The 18,007-nt window shown below is 32.2% G+C and overlaps 1 protein-coding gene across 7 annotated transcripts in view; it reads right to left on the bottom strand.

Annotated features, from left to right (window-relative positions):
- MIPOL1 (mirror-image polydactyly 1) overlaps positions 1-18,007 on the bottom strand; it is a 327,488-nt gene that overhangs the window by 239,524 nt on the left and 69,957 nt on the right. For 4 of the 7 annotated variants that reach the window (XM_069558753.1, XM_069558756.1, XM_069558759.1 and 1 more), the window contains 3 exons: positions 13,069-13,300; positions 11,232-11,364; positions 9,872-9,977 (listed from right to left, as the gene is read on the bottom strand). In XM_069558753.1, the coding sequence (XP_069414854.1) occupies positions 9,872-9,977; positions 11,232-11,364; positions 13,069-13,300 (471 nt within the window). Of the gene's footprint in view, positions 1-9,871; positions 9,978-11,231; positions 11,380-13,068; positions 13,301-18,007 lie in introns of all 7 variants that reach the window. The other 3 variants (XM_069558754.1, XM_069558758.1, XM_069558755.1) reach the window with 1 other exon arrangement.

Genomic DNA, 18,007 nt, shown 5'->3' with positions numbered 1-18,007 from the left:
TTGTATACAACCCTAGAAAAGGATTAGAGAAAACTATGAGATATTATGAAGAATATGGGCTTTGATTCAGATCCAAGGTGTTATCACCATAAAGTTGGGCAATTTGGTTTTTTTTATATTTCTTAAATTATTTTAGTCACAGTTCAGGTGTATAAAACGAATACCATCATTTATGGTTATAAGGGAAAATTAAATGAGATGACATATAAAAGCTCTTGGTCATATAAAGTGGATTCTCAACAAACATTATTTCCATGCCACCATTACCATCATCACCTTCAACCCACAGTCTCACAATTTAGCTTCATTTCTAGACACATTAAAAATGTGATTTTGATTAACTTGGATCATTGCTATCTATAATCATTTCCAAATTTCTTATTTTTCAGGCTTTTTCATTAATATTGAAAAAGTACAAATGGGAATTGAGTAAGATTTTATTCAGAACACATTCTATATTATACAGTATACTATAAAGACACATTTGTACAAAATACAGTACTCTTAAGATATTTTTAAATTTTTACATTATAAAATACTTCTAATTTGTGGGTCAGATAAGATGAATAAAATGATGCTAAACAGTGACCTAGGTACCAATTAACATGTATGTTTTATTGCCCTGTAATATTCTGGCATATCAAAAGGTCAAAACAATTTATGTGTGTGTGAAGTCACTTCAGTTGTGTCCAACTCTTTGCCAAGCTATGGACTGTAGCCCTCCAGGCTCCTCAGTCCATGGGATTCTCCAGCAAGAATATTGGAGCAGGCTGCCATGCCCTCCTCCAGGGATCTTCCTGATGCAAGGATTGAACCTCTTATGTCTCCTGCAGTGGCAAGTGGGTTCTTTACTACTTAGCTCCACCTGGAAAGTCCCAAAGCACTATTTACTAAATTTTTAATGCCACAGGCTTCTATCATTTCTGTATAGTGTGATGAGATCTTTATAAAGTGACATTTAGTGTAAGCTGTGTTCTACTTTATATACAATAACACTTGATTGAAAAGGTAAGGTTGTGACTGTTAAGGGCTTTTAATGTCTAGTTTGGAGAAGGAAATGGCAACCTACTCCAGTAGGTTTGCTTGGGAAATCCCATGGACAGAGGAGAATTCCTTCATGCCCACCTGTCTTTAGTTTACTTCCTGATGTTTATGGCTTGCCTCAGCAATTGCCAACTTACTGTGACATTAGAACATTATTTCAGTGGCTTAATTCTACTTTATGTAAATAGCACACTTACTTAATATATTATTGGGCTTCCCTTGTGGCTCAGCTGGCAGAGAATCTGCCTGCAATGCAGGAGACCTGGGTTCGATCCCTGGGTTGGGAAGATCCCCTAGAGAAGGGAAAGGCTACCCACTCCAGTATTCTGGCCTGGAGAATTCCATGGACTGTATAGTCCATGAGGTTGCAAAGAGTCGGACATGACTGAGTGACTTTCACTATCTCTATGCTTAAGGATAAATGCTTTACATCAAGAGTTTATTTGGTCCTATATGATAAAGAGAAAATGTTTTTTTTTCCTCTATAATGCTGTATCAATTCTAAATATATGAATAATGTGTGCATTTAAAGGAATATTCTAAGGTTAAAATTTAAAATACCATAAAACACACACATACAATCTGATTATGCATTTTATAAATGTTATGAAAAGTTTTCCAAAAGTAAAGTATTACAAAATAATAATTTCAACAACTATACTAGATTATATGTGAAATTTGTTGATTATGAAAAACCTGATTCTTTTTCTAGAATTCATACTTTTAAAGAATCAATATGCAACTCTCAAACATTTTTAGTAAAGAAAACTTAATTGTAAACACAGAGCTTTTCCAAGGTAGATGACTATTACAAAGTTCACTAGAAAATCAATATAGCATTTTAGTTGGAATTTGCTCATTAAACACCCACAGCTCTAATGCAAATTATGATGGAATGAATAAAGCAAATACGTATGCTTCTTTCTTTTTATTAAATGTAAAATCTACTGTTAATTGCATCTCGTATGTCATACAAACTTTTCTCCTTAACTATTAAATAGAAGCTTTAACAAAAGTCATTAGAGATTCTCTTTCTTTGACTTGAATAAATTTCAATATTTGTTCAGTAAAGGTTCACAGCAGTTAAATTACATTAACAAATATTATTAGCTACTATGTAAGCCAACCAAGTAAAATACTTGTATTGTAGGTAAAACAAATCATTGGGTGTTTACAATAATATTTGGATATCTCCATTTTTAAACATGGTTATCAAATATCCTATAATTCTTAGTCAAATGAGAAAGATTCAGAGAGGATCACCCCACTCCCCACCCCCAAATACTCAAATTTGTTTAGTAAGCTAATTGTTTTCTAATATGAGCAAAAGTAAATATGAAGAAGCTGAACCATACTAAGTATGAGTTTATTGAGTCAAGACAGAGTACATATTTTCTTAGTAGAACCCAAGTCTATTGACAAACCCATATTCTACACTTCCCAAACTACTTTTAAAATACAGTAGAAGTAAGACGGTTTATTGGAAAACATTCTAGTTTAAACATGGAATCATAATTCTCTAAATAACATAATTTGGAAGACAGACATTTCCCAAGAAAAAGAATCCATTTAACATCCTCAAGGTAGTTATTTAAATAGAAAAGGCTGAACTGCCAAGAGGGAAGAAGAAATCATTAGGATTTGAATCTGAAACATATAAAATAATCAGATTATAATTCAAATTCCAAAATTCTAAGCAATAAATATAGGTAATAGTTTGGTTAAAGATTACCAAATTTCATATTATATGAATATTTTTTATTATTGCTTTACATGTGGTTAAATGAATTCCTCACAAATAATATTTAATGTTTTTATGAAATCACAATGTGTATACATTCCAGAACCACAAATAATACACTATGTCTTAATTTCCTTAAAATCTATAATTTCTCTTTCTTGGCATAAGTTGTTTATTGTAAATTAAACACAGGTGGTAAATATCACACACCAGCAGGGAACTAACCAACATACTTTAAGTAGTTTGGTGGTTTTGTTCTTGGCATTACATTGCTGAATTCAACTTATTTCTTCAGAACTTCTTTAGTAAACCAGAATATTATTTTTCTAAAACTGAAATAAATGTTCAACATTTTACATGATTATTCTGTAAATAACTTTTTTTGATTGAAAAATAATACACACTCACTGTAAAAATGTGGAGACAGAAATATTTTGCATAGTTTTGTAACTTTCTGTGTATATTTAAGATAAATAGAACATGTTTTCAAATTATTTAGTATTCATCAAAGGTATAAAATAGAATAGAATAGACTTTTATCATAGGGACATGACATATTTGACTGAACCAGGATGCTCCTAAAATAAGATTTTACACCATTTCCAATTATTCACTATATGAACAACACTGTAATGAACATCTTTCTACACAAATCTTTATGTATGTACATAGACAATGAGTTAGGAAAATTCCTAGAAGTATGATTACTACATTAAAAATCAGCTTTTTAAGCTTTTTACTATGTTTTAAAATTTTCCTCTGTAAACTTGCTATAAATTTATACTTTCCAAGAGTATAGAAACTGCCAAAGATTAATCAGAAAATTATACAAAATACTAAGGAGCAAAACTATAAAACAGCAACTTTCTGGCAAAACCTGCCATCACTTCATACATGTATTTAGTAAAAATAATGCAAAGACTATATAAAACACTTTCTAAAAATGTGATCTTTACATTCAAACCTTCAATATATCTGATATTAGCTACAATTTTTACTGTGAAAGAGATAAGCTTATCTCTGAAGTATTAAAATCAATTATTTTATGCACTTTTGAAATATAATTTTAAGGGGTATTTAACCTATTTTCTGCACAGAATATACACTTTAAATTTTAACAGACATCAATGGGAAAATTCTGTGAAATATAATTATTACCTAAACATTTTCCTCTTTAGAATTAATTAAACATATGGAAAAAGTCAGGAATCATTTTTTGAGAAGTCTTTTGTTATTTTTATTTTAAATACCCAAACTGCATAAGTTCTCAAATGCTTGATATCATGCTAAAGTCCATAGCATGCCACACCTAGTAAAATATTCCCAATTGTTGGTTATTGTTATGTATAATGGTTTTTGTTTTCTCATGTTCATTTTGTTGTTTCCAGAAAAATACAAACTTTTCTAGGGAGGGAGGTTATAAAATTGGCCATAGTCTACCTGAAAGCATTATTTGACCTAGCACTCATTACAATTTCAATACTCAAAGGATTCTACAGCCAAAGATAGTAATATAATTTGCATTCTATCAATATTTCTACTTGCTGCATTTCACAGATGTGGACTTTTTTGTTTTAATCTGAAATAACTAGCCATATTCTTGAAATCCTTTTTTCTTCCAAATTAATAAATATGCAACAGAGATATATGTGGTGTATCATTATATTAATACTGTTACAGCATTTAGGTTTTAAATTAAAGGCTAGCATATTTTATTAATGCCCATTATGCACATGTGCATGCTAAGTCACTTTAGTCGTGTCCAACTCTTTGTGAACCTATGGCGTGGAGACTGCCAGGCTCCTCTGTTCATGAGAGTCTCCGGCAAAAATACTGGAGTGGGTTGTCATGCCTTCCTCCAGGGATCTTCCTGACCCAGGGATTGAACCTGCACCTCTTTCGTCTCCTGCATTGGCAAGCAGGTTCTATACCGCTAGTGCCACCTGGGAAGTCCAACGCCCATTATATAGAGAGAGAGAAATGGAATTCCAATGTGTATTATTTCTTAAAATGAATAGTTTGCTATTTTCTGTTCTTCTGATATACCAAACTAAATGACTCTTGTTCTTCTTAATCATTATATGAATCAGCATCATCAGAGATACAGTATATAGTAACAAATAATTTTTTTACAAGAGAACAATATACATATTTTCTTACAACAACTTTTACTTTTATGTGTTAATTAGTTGGGTATCTTAATATATTTGCTACAACAGTAGATGATATTCTATACTTTTAACATTTACCTATTAATCTGACTAGAAAAACATAAGTTACATATTTTAGGGATTCAATGTTCTGATGCTTTGGACAATAAGCTTATTTTGTCTCTACCAAAAATAATTGAAAATTCTCTGTAATAAGAAAGACTTAATTGTTTTTACTAGCAGTGTAAATTTGGATGCACAGAGAAGAATTTGTTTACCGAGAAAAGGTGGATTAAATGCTTGCAGAATCAGTATGGTATGCTAACTAAGCAAACTTCGTAACCACCGAATTATATATAAAATGTAACTAAAAAATAGATAGATTTATGTAAGGAACTAAGGAGTTCTTTTGGCTAAAACCCAATATTGGCCTTATTTCAGTTTAATTGGAAGAGGATCTCAAATTCATCTTCTCCATGAGATATCAGGAACCTGGATTTCTCTTTGTACCAAAGGTTAATAAGAAATGTGTCTGCAAAAGTCAAACAGCATTAAATACCAAAAACTGATTATTATTCTACAGCAGTTGTTCTGTCATTCATAATCTCTCCATGCTCCAACCTTCCACAGCTAATCTTTAATGGATGACATGCAAGAAAGAAAAATAACATATAGAGGAGAGACTCTAATGACAGGGTTTAAGAAATAGAAAAATAAGGCTTTTAAAGAAATATAAATGTTCTAAATATCACAAAAAGAACTTAAAAAAACTAAATCAATATTCTTTGTGCAAAAATTCACACATCATTGTATACTATAAATACAATAGATTAGTAAAAATTAAGACATTAAACACTAAAAAATGTCCACTGAGATTGTTTCAGAAAAATGAAAGGTTTATTAACAAATTTTTTTTTAAAGTTATAACATCACTCACCTAAGAGAAATTAAATTAAGTGGATGCAAATAAGGTAATACAGTACTCTCTGTCAAACTCAATTTAAGTAAATGAAATTTTGAAGTGTTTGTGATTTAATCACTTTTATTTAGATAAGAAAAGATACTTACTTAAAGGACAATGTTTCAGTTGTGCTTCTCTGAAATATCTCCTAGTATCTGAAGGTCATACATGCCAATAATTTACATCATATTATTCACATGTATAATTTAATGAATTAAAACACACTAAGACCTACGTAGCATATATTTTCCTTTATTTTCTTTTTGGTAGAGATTTTTAAAATTTTCATATTTTCAAACTTTCCAGACAAAGTTAATTCTGAAAAGTCAGGGCAAACAAAAATCTTTGTGGATAAGATGAAGTAAATAAAATATATATTTTAAACAAGGAATATAAAAAACAAAACTATATATAAGTAACTATGAAATACTTATATTAGCTACACTTGATATGCCCCCTATTAGATCAAGAAGTCTTAAGGAAACAAGATGCTAATATCATCTCCTTATCATCATAATTACCACTTATTGAGTGCTTTCTAATGGGTTAACTACTTCATAAACATTATTTCACTTAAATGTCACAGCAACCTATTAAGTAGGTTTTAACCAAATCTTAGTGAGGCTGTCACTTACACATGATAAGTAGTAAAAAGATTAGAACAAAGGTCTGAATCCAAAGTCTAAGTAAGCATTTACCACCATCGACTACAATGACGTATTATGAATAAGAAGTGACTGCAAACAAAAAGACATGTCTGAAATACCAAACCTGTCTTATTTGCTGATGCATATTTAGTGCCTAGCACAGTGTCTAGTATATACAAACCCTTCAATAAATATTTCTTGTTTAACTTTTAAAGAAGTCAGCATAGTTCCAATTAAATGCCTACGAAAAGTTTCAATGGTGGTGATGCTGCTGCTGCCGATGTCAAAAAAGAAGGGGAAGGTAAAAAGTCAACCATTTGAGATTTTATCAAGATACAGGATACAACTGCATTTCAAACTCATGAAATCACTTTACAATGATAATACATTATTCACATTAAAAACTAACAGAGAAGCAAAGGAAACAGTAACAGTCTACATGAAGGTTTACTATAAGTATATATCAGATTAAAACCCAAACCTTGTGCATCCTATTTCATCAGATCCATATTTAAGCAAAATGTATTAGTGATAATATATTTTTCGGGAATTTTTCTCATCATCCAATCCTGGTTTCCAAACCTTGTTCTTTCACTTTTCTCTTTATTTACCTCTTAAAATCTATTAACAGTAAACTATAAATTCTAACTGAAAGCTAAACAGAATAAAAATATTATCATGACTTGACATTATCAAAGGTTTAAGAATTTCATAAAGATAATAGTAACCAAATATTAATATTAGCTACAATTTACTGAGTACCAGTTATACCCTAGGTGCTTCTATACATTATCTCTAATCCTTAAAATAATCTGGTAAATTAGTTAATATTTACATCTGACATGGGAGAAAGTAAACCGGGAGAGGCTAATAAGTAACTTGCCCAAAGGCACATGGTTGGTATTAAGGGTCAAAGCTGTGATTTGAACCTTAGTCCATCTGATTTCAAAGCTTATAGTCTTCCCATTGATTCAATCTGTCTCACAGAGTACTGGGAACATTTGTTTTTATATGGTTTTGATTATACAAGATTCTTATTCTTATGAATCATACAATCAACTGGGGGGAGATAAGATGAACTAATACATATAAGTTACATAATAGAAACAAAAAAATAAATAAGGGGAAATTCAGAAAGACAAGAAAAACAACATAGGTAAAATGGCAAGATTTGATCAAAGCCATTACATGGACTTCACAGAATTTTGGTTTATATAATCTTTATGTGTCAAACCTATCGCAGGAATGATTTTAAGATTAGAGAGCAAGTAACAACAAAAAAATCACATCTTTTAAAAGTAACATTTACTATTTCTAATACTAAATCTAATCCACACTCACTGCAAAAAACCCAAAAAGGCAGAAAACTGGTAACTGAAGCACTTACACATCCATTCACCAAACCAAAATTTGACTCTAATGTTATACTACATATATGTACATACAGGTTTTTAACAAAAATTATATCAAGAATATAGCTTCCCCCTAATTTTCATTTAACTTTGAGTCACAAAGTTTTTCTCATATCATTAAATATTCTTCATAAATGGTTTTAAATTATTGCATGATGTCTCATACCATAAATGTACCTGAATTTATTGCTATCATAACTAATACTGATACAAATATTCTTATTTATACAAATATTTACAAATCATATACTTAAAGAAAATGGCTATTTCCTGAGAATATCACATATTTTAATTATAATTTTATTTGAAAAAAACTATAGATGTACATTTTTGTATCCTATTTTCAATTTTCAATGTCCAGATGTTTTAGCATTCTTTTAATATAGAATATTTTGATTTAAAACAGTATTAGTTAGCTCCAGAGAAACTATATAGCACTTTCATTTTCATCAACTTAGGATGTTATAGAAATATACTAAACATCTTTCAAACATTCAACATTAAAGTATTTTGTCATTAATGAGAAAATTTGATTAACAAGAATGATAAAGCAATCAAATTCTTTCCATCTTATGCAGGCATGATTCATACTGTTTAGTCATAGGGAACCCTTAAATATATACCAATAAATAAATATTTAAAGTATACGATTAGCTATACTATACAAAAGTTTAAAGAGTGAATATTAATGCTTAATCAGTTTTCCCCTCCAAGAGATAAATGAGCTATGTAGACATATTAATTCATGATTTTCAATAAATCATAATGGCCTAAACCTTAATAAATTATATCTGAAAGACATATACAAACTTAAATTATAATGCAAACACTAAAAACAGATGTACTTCTTATAATACCATTCCAGCAATTAGTACACATATTTGATTATAAAAAGCCAAAAACTTAAGTGTTCTAAATTTATATTTGAACTACCCATTTTAACATACTGTTAATTTTCCTTAAAATACATTACTTTCATATTTTCCCACTAAAAAAGAAACAGAAAATTCATAGTAGTTTAACATTAATCGAAAAACAAATATCTGGTATTTGGCTGGAATACTTATTTCTCAACATCTTTGTTATATTTTCTTAGTGATGTTCTACTTTGCACAGTAATGTTTTAAAGACATATTATACCTATTAATTTGTATCTGACCTAAAACACCAGAATTCTTTCATATAAGGCAACCAGGTTAAGTGATTTATACAGTGATTTAGGGAAGGAGAGAAAGCAAGAGAAAGAATCCATCAGAGATATTTGACCATATCTGTAACACATCACAGATACATTTTTAAAATTTTCTCCTTACAAAGACTTGTGAATGAACATAGACTCCAAAACATATTTTAGGCAGTCATTTATAATTTTAAACTCAGGCAATCCTTTACTTTAATCTTTTCAGGGAAGACATTATCTTCATCATCATCCATGTCATCAGATGAAAATTAACTTCACAAAACAGATTTTTGAATCAAATGTAGGTTTCCACTGGCAATGAATATATGACTATCTTCATACAAAGAAGTATTTCCTCTCAACAAGCTAAAACAATAAGTGGTATCTGAACTGCTGGGATGAAAGGTAGAGGCACTGGTAATCATTATTTCCCCTTGTTTGTTCAGGCCCTTCCAACAAAACAAACAACCTTTTTGTGATTGGATTGACATGGTGTTAACAATGCATTTAATGCCCAAATCAGTATGAATACAGGTAAAGCTCTCACTAATACCAGTACCAGGATGTTAAAGCCACCTATTTTCTAAGCAGCCAAAAAAAAAAAAAAAAAAAAAAAAGAGCCAGAGCTTTCCCTCCTTTGGCAAATAAGTTAGCATGCTAGTATTCACCAAGTCACATCAGATAACAGCTTTGCGTATGATTTTTAATGCCATATGTTAATACTCATATGTGATACCTGCTGTCTTTTCAGCAATTTGAGCTTCTGTTGCTTTTTCTTGGAGTTCCAGTTTAAGCTTCAGTTTTCTGTGTTCTTTATCTTCTTTACTCAGTTTTTCTTGAAGCTAAAAAACATTGAATAAAACATGGATTCTTACGAATATATCTCTTGCACAAATATAATTAATCCCAGTGTTAATTTTTACTTTCTCTAAACCCTTATGGAATAACATATTAACTTGATGAATGTGTAACTCTTGGGAAAAAACAATCTTTATTGTGTTAAGATAATTTACAAAATAATAATTACCTGAAATGACATAAAATTATAAAAACATTTTAATATATATACTTAATAGGCAAATGAAATTAAAGAAGGAATATTATTATTATTAAATATACTGCAACAAAAAGCAATCTGATAAATTCTTTGTCTTAAAGCAAAAAGCTTGGAAGGGACCATTGTAATAAAATAAAGGATAGCACAAATTACAGCTTCTCTTAGTAAGGCTAAGATTTTGAAACAAAATTAATTAAGATAATAATCTTAACATTTGATACAAGTCTCCCTTTGAGAATGCTATGCCATCAACTTCCATTTAAACTGGCACTGGCACCTGATTCATAATCGGTATGTAATAAATAACTGCTAGATGAAAGTACAGAAAATAGCTCATGCTTTCATATGGAGTCCTTCCAAATGTTTTATTTTTAATTTCTCCCTCAGCTTTTGTCGTTTGTGTTGTTTTCCATCAGACATGATCGACACTCCTAACATCATGTTTCAGTTTGATTAGGTCAAACAAATAGAATATTAGAATCAGAAGAGTATATAGAGGTTAAAAAAAAACAGCAAGCAGAGAAAATGAACATTATTTAATAACATTACTTAAAGCTCAAAGGAATGTAACTAGAAAAAGAGTCAGAAGTGACATGACAAATTAGATTGGACAAAATACAGCAATATAAGATAACACAAGGTACATGACAATATTTCCAAGCCTTGCTACTTTAAAGTTTACATATAGTACTGAGGTGAAATACAGGGCACAGATACTACAAAGAAAAAAAGTTAAGAAAGTAACATGAAACCAATGAAGTAAAACTTGAATTTTATAGGCACCTATGCAAAGTACTACAGATTATGAAAAAGCGAGTGATACTGCAAGCCACCAAGGCAGGAAACAAAAGAAATTGCTTTTCATAGCCCATGTCTCAATTCAATCATACCCTGAATGGCATGGTATGGCAACGGCATAAAGCTACTGTTACAGGATTAAAGTATACAATAAAACTGAATTATGATGAGTGACAAAGCAAACTTAGAAGGTCAATAACTAAAAATATGCTCTACAATTATCAGACCTTCTATACTGTACCTTTTTATTGCTTGCTTTGAGAATGTTCAATTCTTTTAGAAGCAATGCTATTGTCTCCTCTTTACTTAAATCTGAAGTAACCTGACAAGGATTCGTACATTCGCAATGCAAATCATTTCTGTGGTCCATGATGCTGTAATGAAGAAAACTATTAAAACAATAGTAATGAAGAAAACTATTAAAACAATATACACATAATTTCCACTCTACAGGATCTATACATTTTATACTTCAAACAGGGGAAACAAGTTTAATAATAAACATGTAAAATTACTTAATTTAAAATTTATCTTAAGAAAATACTATGGATGAAAAAGCAAGTTCACAGAGGTACTAATATACCAATTTCACAAGGAAGAGTTAAATCTATGAAAAACATTTGGTAATAACTATAGAGATTCATGCAGGAGACCCAGGTTTGATCCCTGGGTCAGGAAGATCCCGGGGAGAAGGAAATGCCAAACCACTGCAGTACTCTTGCCTGGGAAATCCCACAGCCTGGAGGACTAGTGTGTGGGGTTGCAAGAGTTGGACAAAACTTAGCGACTAAACCACCACCACCATAGAGACACATGGTTCAGTACAATTAAAGAATTCAGTTCTTAAGGGGTTATGAAAATTAATTCAATTTGTACTTTTGGTTAGGACTGCAGATACATTCTTACTTTTCTGAAACTGGGAACAACAAATAATTTTTCATTATAAATGACAGAATAACATATTTTCATTATTAAAATCACAGCATATTAAAAATGAAAACCTATTCCTGTAATACTTAGGGATAAGCAAAATAAATTTTTGACAATGTGTATACTATTTGAGAACAATAATTAACTTGTTAGCAAGAACTATAAAGGATGGGAAGGAAAAAGTAGATGACTTTAGCCCAGTCTCTACTATTTATTTTTCCTATGTGGTTATAAAGTTTATCACCTCTTCATTCATCCCTACTCCCCCAAAATATACTCCAATCTGCACTTTCATCAGACTGTAACTGACTGCCAAGAGGGTGGAACATATTAACATATCTACTTCATTATATATCAATATTCATTAGCATACCTATTTTATAATTTTTAAGTAAGTACAAACAGGTATTCCTACATAAAACTCTGTTGCAAATTATTCTATAGATATGATTTTGTCTAGACTGAAAATACAATATTTATATTTCAATATAATTATAGTCATTGAGAATCTTTAAATGTAGCAATATTTTCATAGTACATGACTAATTATCAAAGTATTTTACTCTTATAGGCAAAAGTCACAGGTGTCACAAATTCAAATCTCTTCATAAAATAGGTAGGTAAAGTGAATGGGTAGAAACTACAAAATGTAAAATATCAAGGAATGTAAATGGAAGAGCAGATGACCCTTCTAAAAGAAGTCAAACTCATTTAAATGAAGAACAGTGTTGACCAAAAGCAAAACATATCTTTGGGCTTGTCTTTTCGTGGAGCTGCCAGGTCATGGTTCTGATGAAAAATATACCATTTTCATCAATGTAATAGTTATTTCCAGATCCTTAATGAAAGGTCACTTAAAACAATACTCAACAAAATATAAAACCTCAGGACCAAACAAACAAAAACAAAACAATGAAAAAAAATCCTCGTGACCTTCATTCAGGCTCATCCTGTGCTTTTTCACTCAGTGATTTAGACACATTATATTAACATAATGAAAATAGCAGAAAACTCCCCAAATTCTAATAAGTTAACCATACATCAAATTTAGGCCACATCAAAAAGAAAGGGAGGGACAGAGGGAAGAAGACAGGAAGGAAAAGTGCTCCCAATTCTTACTTTCTAAATCTAAGGCTGCTAGCACTCACTTGGATTTTCCTGCAGTGCAGTAAGCTGTCTCGTCATCTGGATGAGGGCTGACGAGTTGAAAATTCCTTGATCTCTGCTCTGGCAGTTCCGTGCTCTCATATGTAGCTTCATTAACTAATTCATTGGATTTTTGATGCATGCTTCCCTTAGAATTCACAGGCAGTTGCTCATCTGGCTGGGTATTTTTATTTCTGCCTATAGTCTCTTGTTCAAGGTAACTATGGGTTATGTCTGCATTTAAAACAATAAAAACATGATATTTAAAACATCACTACATATTAAATAGATCAAAAGAGTATTTTTCTGTAAATAAGCAGTCTTGTAGCTTTAAACATGCACTTACTAACCTTACTCCTATTATAATCAGACAAACATGTACAGGGTGATCTTGCTATTAATGCTTCCATTTCCAGTCAGATAGCAGAGTAGGACGGTGGTTTACAACTTTAAGTGCACATCAGCTGTGTGTGTGTTTAGCCACTCAGTCGTGTCCAGCTCTTCGCAGCCCTATGAACTGTAGCCTCTGTCCATGGGATTTCCCAGGCAAGAAACACTGGAGTGGGCTGCCATTCCCTTCTCCAGGGGATCTTCCTGACGCAAGGATTGAACCTGTGTCTCCTGCATTGCAGGCAAGTTCTTTACCCGCTTAGCCAGCAGGGAAGTCTACATCAGCTGAGGAGTTTCTAAAACTCCTAAAGCTCAGGTTCACCTTATACTAATTAAATCAAGATCCCTGGGTGTGATCACAGGATTCTAGTATAAAATCAAGGCTGGGGACCACTGATTTAGGTTATTATTTTATACATTACTTTTTTTTCTAGAATTTGAAAAACAGGATATGGTAAGCTAACTGATTACAGTGAAGTGATAATGTGTGTGGGATTCTGGCATCAGACCGAGTTAGAATCCTGTCTTTATCAAACACATAACTTTGGGCAAGTTACTTTACCCATCCATGCCGCAGACTTTGTTAAGTGGAAACATAATACTGCTTACTTGAGTTGCTCCAAGGATTAACTGAATTAATGAAGACAAAGTACTTGGCCTACTGTCTGGCACATCAATATTAAAAGGGAAATAATACAAGAATTATTTTTAACTTACCTTCTATCAGATATGTATAATACATTAGAGAATATTTTGAAAAGCTTGGCTATCTCATAAAAATTAGTTACCTCAAGCGGTAACTATTAAATAGCTATTCAAAGGAACAGTGTATATCTGATTTATAGTGAAATTTCAGGGAGAAAATGACACACACACAAGTGAACAAAACAAACTCTCTTAACCAATAAATCAGATCAATGACCACAAATACCGATTGAAACTAGTACTTTATTATTTCCAATAGAAACAATTCTTTAATTTTAAAAAGCAGGTGAATCACACCTGCTTGTTTATGATACCTTCTTTAACTTGTCACACTTAAAATCCTTTTGAGGCAGAAGAGTAGTTTTACAATAAAAACAAAATAGAGAAACATAAATAAGGTACCCCTCACAAAGCACTCATTCTTTCAGAAGAAATTCTTTGCTTATATATATATATATATATATAGGCATATATATGCTGAAATTAGGTATAGCCAGTCATACACTCCAAGTCCTGGACATTCAGTCACTCAGTTGAGTCCAACTCTTTGCGACCCCATGGATTGCAGCACACGAGGTTTCTGCATGCCCCATGGCAATGCCTTATCAATTGCTTCAGAATCTTAAGTCTTGACTCTCTGACCTTATTTTTGAGAACAAACATCCCGTTATCTGCAACTTGTCTCATGTTTTCACCTCTGTGTTTCTGGATGTAATGCAACATCTCTCTTCATTTAGTTTTTTATTTCTGACTCTGAGTGCTGACTTCACCTCATCCCTGGTATCTATACTGCTTCTCATCACCACATTTATAGCTCCCTTTCTTACTTCAGCTTCTCTCTCCTGGGCTCAGTCATGCACTGAGTACACAGGCACTCACTCTTTGCAACCCCATTCACTATAGCCCACCAGCATCCTCTGTCCATAGAATTTTCCAGGCAAGAATACTGGAGCAGGTTGCCATTTCCTACTCCAGGGATTGAACCCACGTCTCCTGCACTGGCAGGTGGATTCTTTACCACTGTGCCACCTGGGAAGCCCCCACTTCAGCTTACCTAATATCAAATTTTGTGATCCCTGAACTCTTGGTAAATCATGGTCTTTTCACCTGTGAATGTGTTATCTTCTTCAAACTGAGAGCAGACATGGAATCTTGCCAGTAAGAGGGTTCTTTACTGATCGCTCCCGGATCCGAGTAATCATTAACTCTTGAAGTATTATCAAAATAAACTCATAAAGTTCTAACGCACTTCTGGATTTTAATTCTAAATGTTTAATACTTTTGAAGAATTCCTACTATGTGATTTGGCTCTATTTCTGGATGTTTCTAATCTTGTTCTGTAATAAAAGGTTTTAGATTCCTAACTGAAACTGTTCATCAGATATCTGGAGACTGATCTGAAACTATCCATATTATCCTACTGAGAGTTTAATTTTACTTTAAAGTAAATAAGCTGACTTAGAAAATTTCCCTTCCTGTCTGCCTTTTACTTTTTTTTTTTGGGACCAACTATTTTAGCAAATCTTCCTTAAATCCTCGGAATGCTCACAACAGTCCTCTACTCTGCCATACTGCGTTACCTTATATCAAAATTTGATCATTTGTATAGAAAGTTTGACCCCATAATTTATTTATTCATTAATTTAATGACTTGCCTGGTGGCTCAGATGGTAAAGCATCTGCCTATAATGTGGGAGACCTGGGTTCAATCCCTGGGTTGGGAAGATCTTCTGGAGAAGGAAATGGCAACCCACTCCAGTATTCTTGCCTGGAAAATCCCATGGATGGAGGAGCCTGGTAGGCTACAGTCCATGGGGTTGCAAAGAGTCGGACGTGACTGAGCAACTTCACTTTCACTTTTCACTTTCACTTAATAATAATCCATGGAAATGCCACAGTGTGATATGTCCTGTGATAAGTACTGGGAAAACAAAGATGGGTGAGAAACAGATTCTCCCCTCAAAGACTCTACAGTACAGTGAAAAAGATGTAATCGAACTGATCTAATAATTTGAAGACAATGTACTAAGCAGCATGCTAGGGCTACAAAGACCACAAACAAAACATACTAGACATCCTGATGCTCAACTGGAAGACTGTGGGATGATTTCACAAAGGCATTTATTCTAAAACATGACAAATAGAAATATGCAAAGTAATGGACTGTCAAAGGGTTTGAGTTCAGTAAAGAAAAAGCTGACAGACTGTAAGAATAAGAAAACAGGAAGAAGGAGTACAAAAGAGAAGGAATAGCCTTAGGAAAAACAAAGACATCTGGTGTTTTGAAAGGACAAGATGCTATACTTGAGGAGTAAAAACTTGTAAAATGCTTAACACTGTAAAGACAAGATGTGGTAGGTCTGGGAATGTGTTGATTAAATAGACTGATGATGAAGTACTTGGAGAGGAATAAATGAAGGTATCAGGGAACAGGGAATGCTACCTTTCAAGACACTGAAGTCATTCAGAGAAAAAGGCAAGCAGTGGAGACCAGAGATGAAAGACAAATGCAGAAGACCTCACTGGCTGCATAAACATGCTAAAGAAGACAGAACCTGATGAGAAAGCTGACTGATGGTAGATAACAGTCATCTCTTTCTACCGTTTTACTTTGAAATAATTCCAGTCTTATAAAAATGTTGCAAATATAGTACAAAGGGTTCCTATATAACCTTCAGGCAGATTCCTCAAATGTTAACATTTTACACTTGCTTTATTATTTATTCTATGTCAGTCTACCTGCACATATATATTTTTTTTCTGAAACATTTCAAAGTAAGTTGTAGGCATGATTCACTGACTTTTCAGGTCAAATATTAAGATGGGGCTGTACCACACTTCATTTTACCAAGTTTTCTTTACCTTATTCAAAGCTCAACTTAAATTCAATTTCTGAGTTAATATCTTTACCAACCAAGAGAAAATTGCATTTAGTTACTCTAATTCAGTCTTCAGTTACTTTTCCTAAACTCTGCAGGCCCAACAGAAAAATTTTTACCAAGTAATAACAGGTTGATGTTACCAAAAACTCTAGTTGAGATGCTGTCTTACCTCCATCACTTGAAAAAAATATTGAATTAGCAATATATCAATAAAGTGTAGCAACAGTGAAGTTATGGGTCTGTTTCATACACTATTCAAGTACAAATATGAGACAAATGTTTAAAAGAACAACTCACTTCTGATTCAAATTTACCTCTAGGCAGATGAAAACACTCTATTCTGTTGATGCCTCTCTCTCTCTCTCATGGTTTGAAATGGAAACTCTGTAACTTTCTTTAATAATTTGCTTCAGTGTTGAATCAACGTCATTGTCAATCGTTCCATCATTAGGACTAACAGAATTAAAACTATTTAAATTCATTTCTTCATATGAACTTAAGAATGTTACCAATCTTTTCTTCATAATTCGTGTCTATGAAATCTAACTTTCCTCAAATAACATGAGATTTTTTGTGATGACTAATAAATCCCTTTATTTATTTGCTCTTCTGTGGGCATGCTGTATTAATTGGACATATGAATTTTAACTACTTAAAACAAATGTATTCTCCAAAATTTTTATAATACAATATTTTTACATGCTATCTAATGTAATCACTGCCATGTAAACCTATCCTGTCACCAATGAAAATAATGTTATAGAAGATTATGACTCAGTATGCTTCAAATGCCACCTACTGCTATTATTAGAGCCAGTTTATTCATCTGGGCAAACTGGGTGAATTTAGTAACAACTTTTTAAAACTCTTAATGCATGTGCCTTGGCTGGCTGTTATTATATGGTGTGAAGACCCTGTGTCTTCCTAGTGGCTTTCATATTGTTTCAGTGGATCCTTTTCATGA

Source organism: Ovis canadensis, chromosome 18, assembly GCF_042477335.2.
Source record: "Ovis canadensis isolate MfBH-ARS-UI-01 breed Bighorn chromosome 18, ARS-UI_OviCan_v2, whole genome shotgun sequence".
Taxonomy (NCBI): domain Eukaryota; kingdom Metazoa; phylum Chordata; class Mammalia; order Artiodactyla; family Bovidae; genus Ovis; species Ovis canadensis.
Note: the sequence above shows the minus strand (reverse complement) of the source record. Positions and strands in the feature narration are given on the sequence as shown.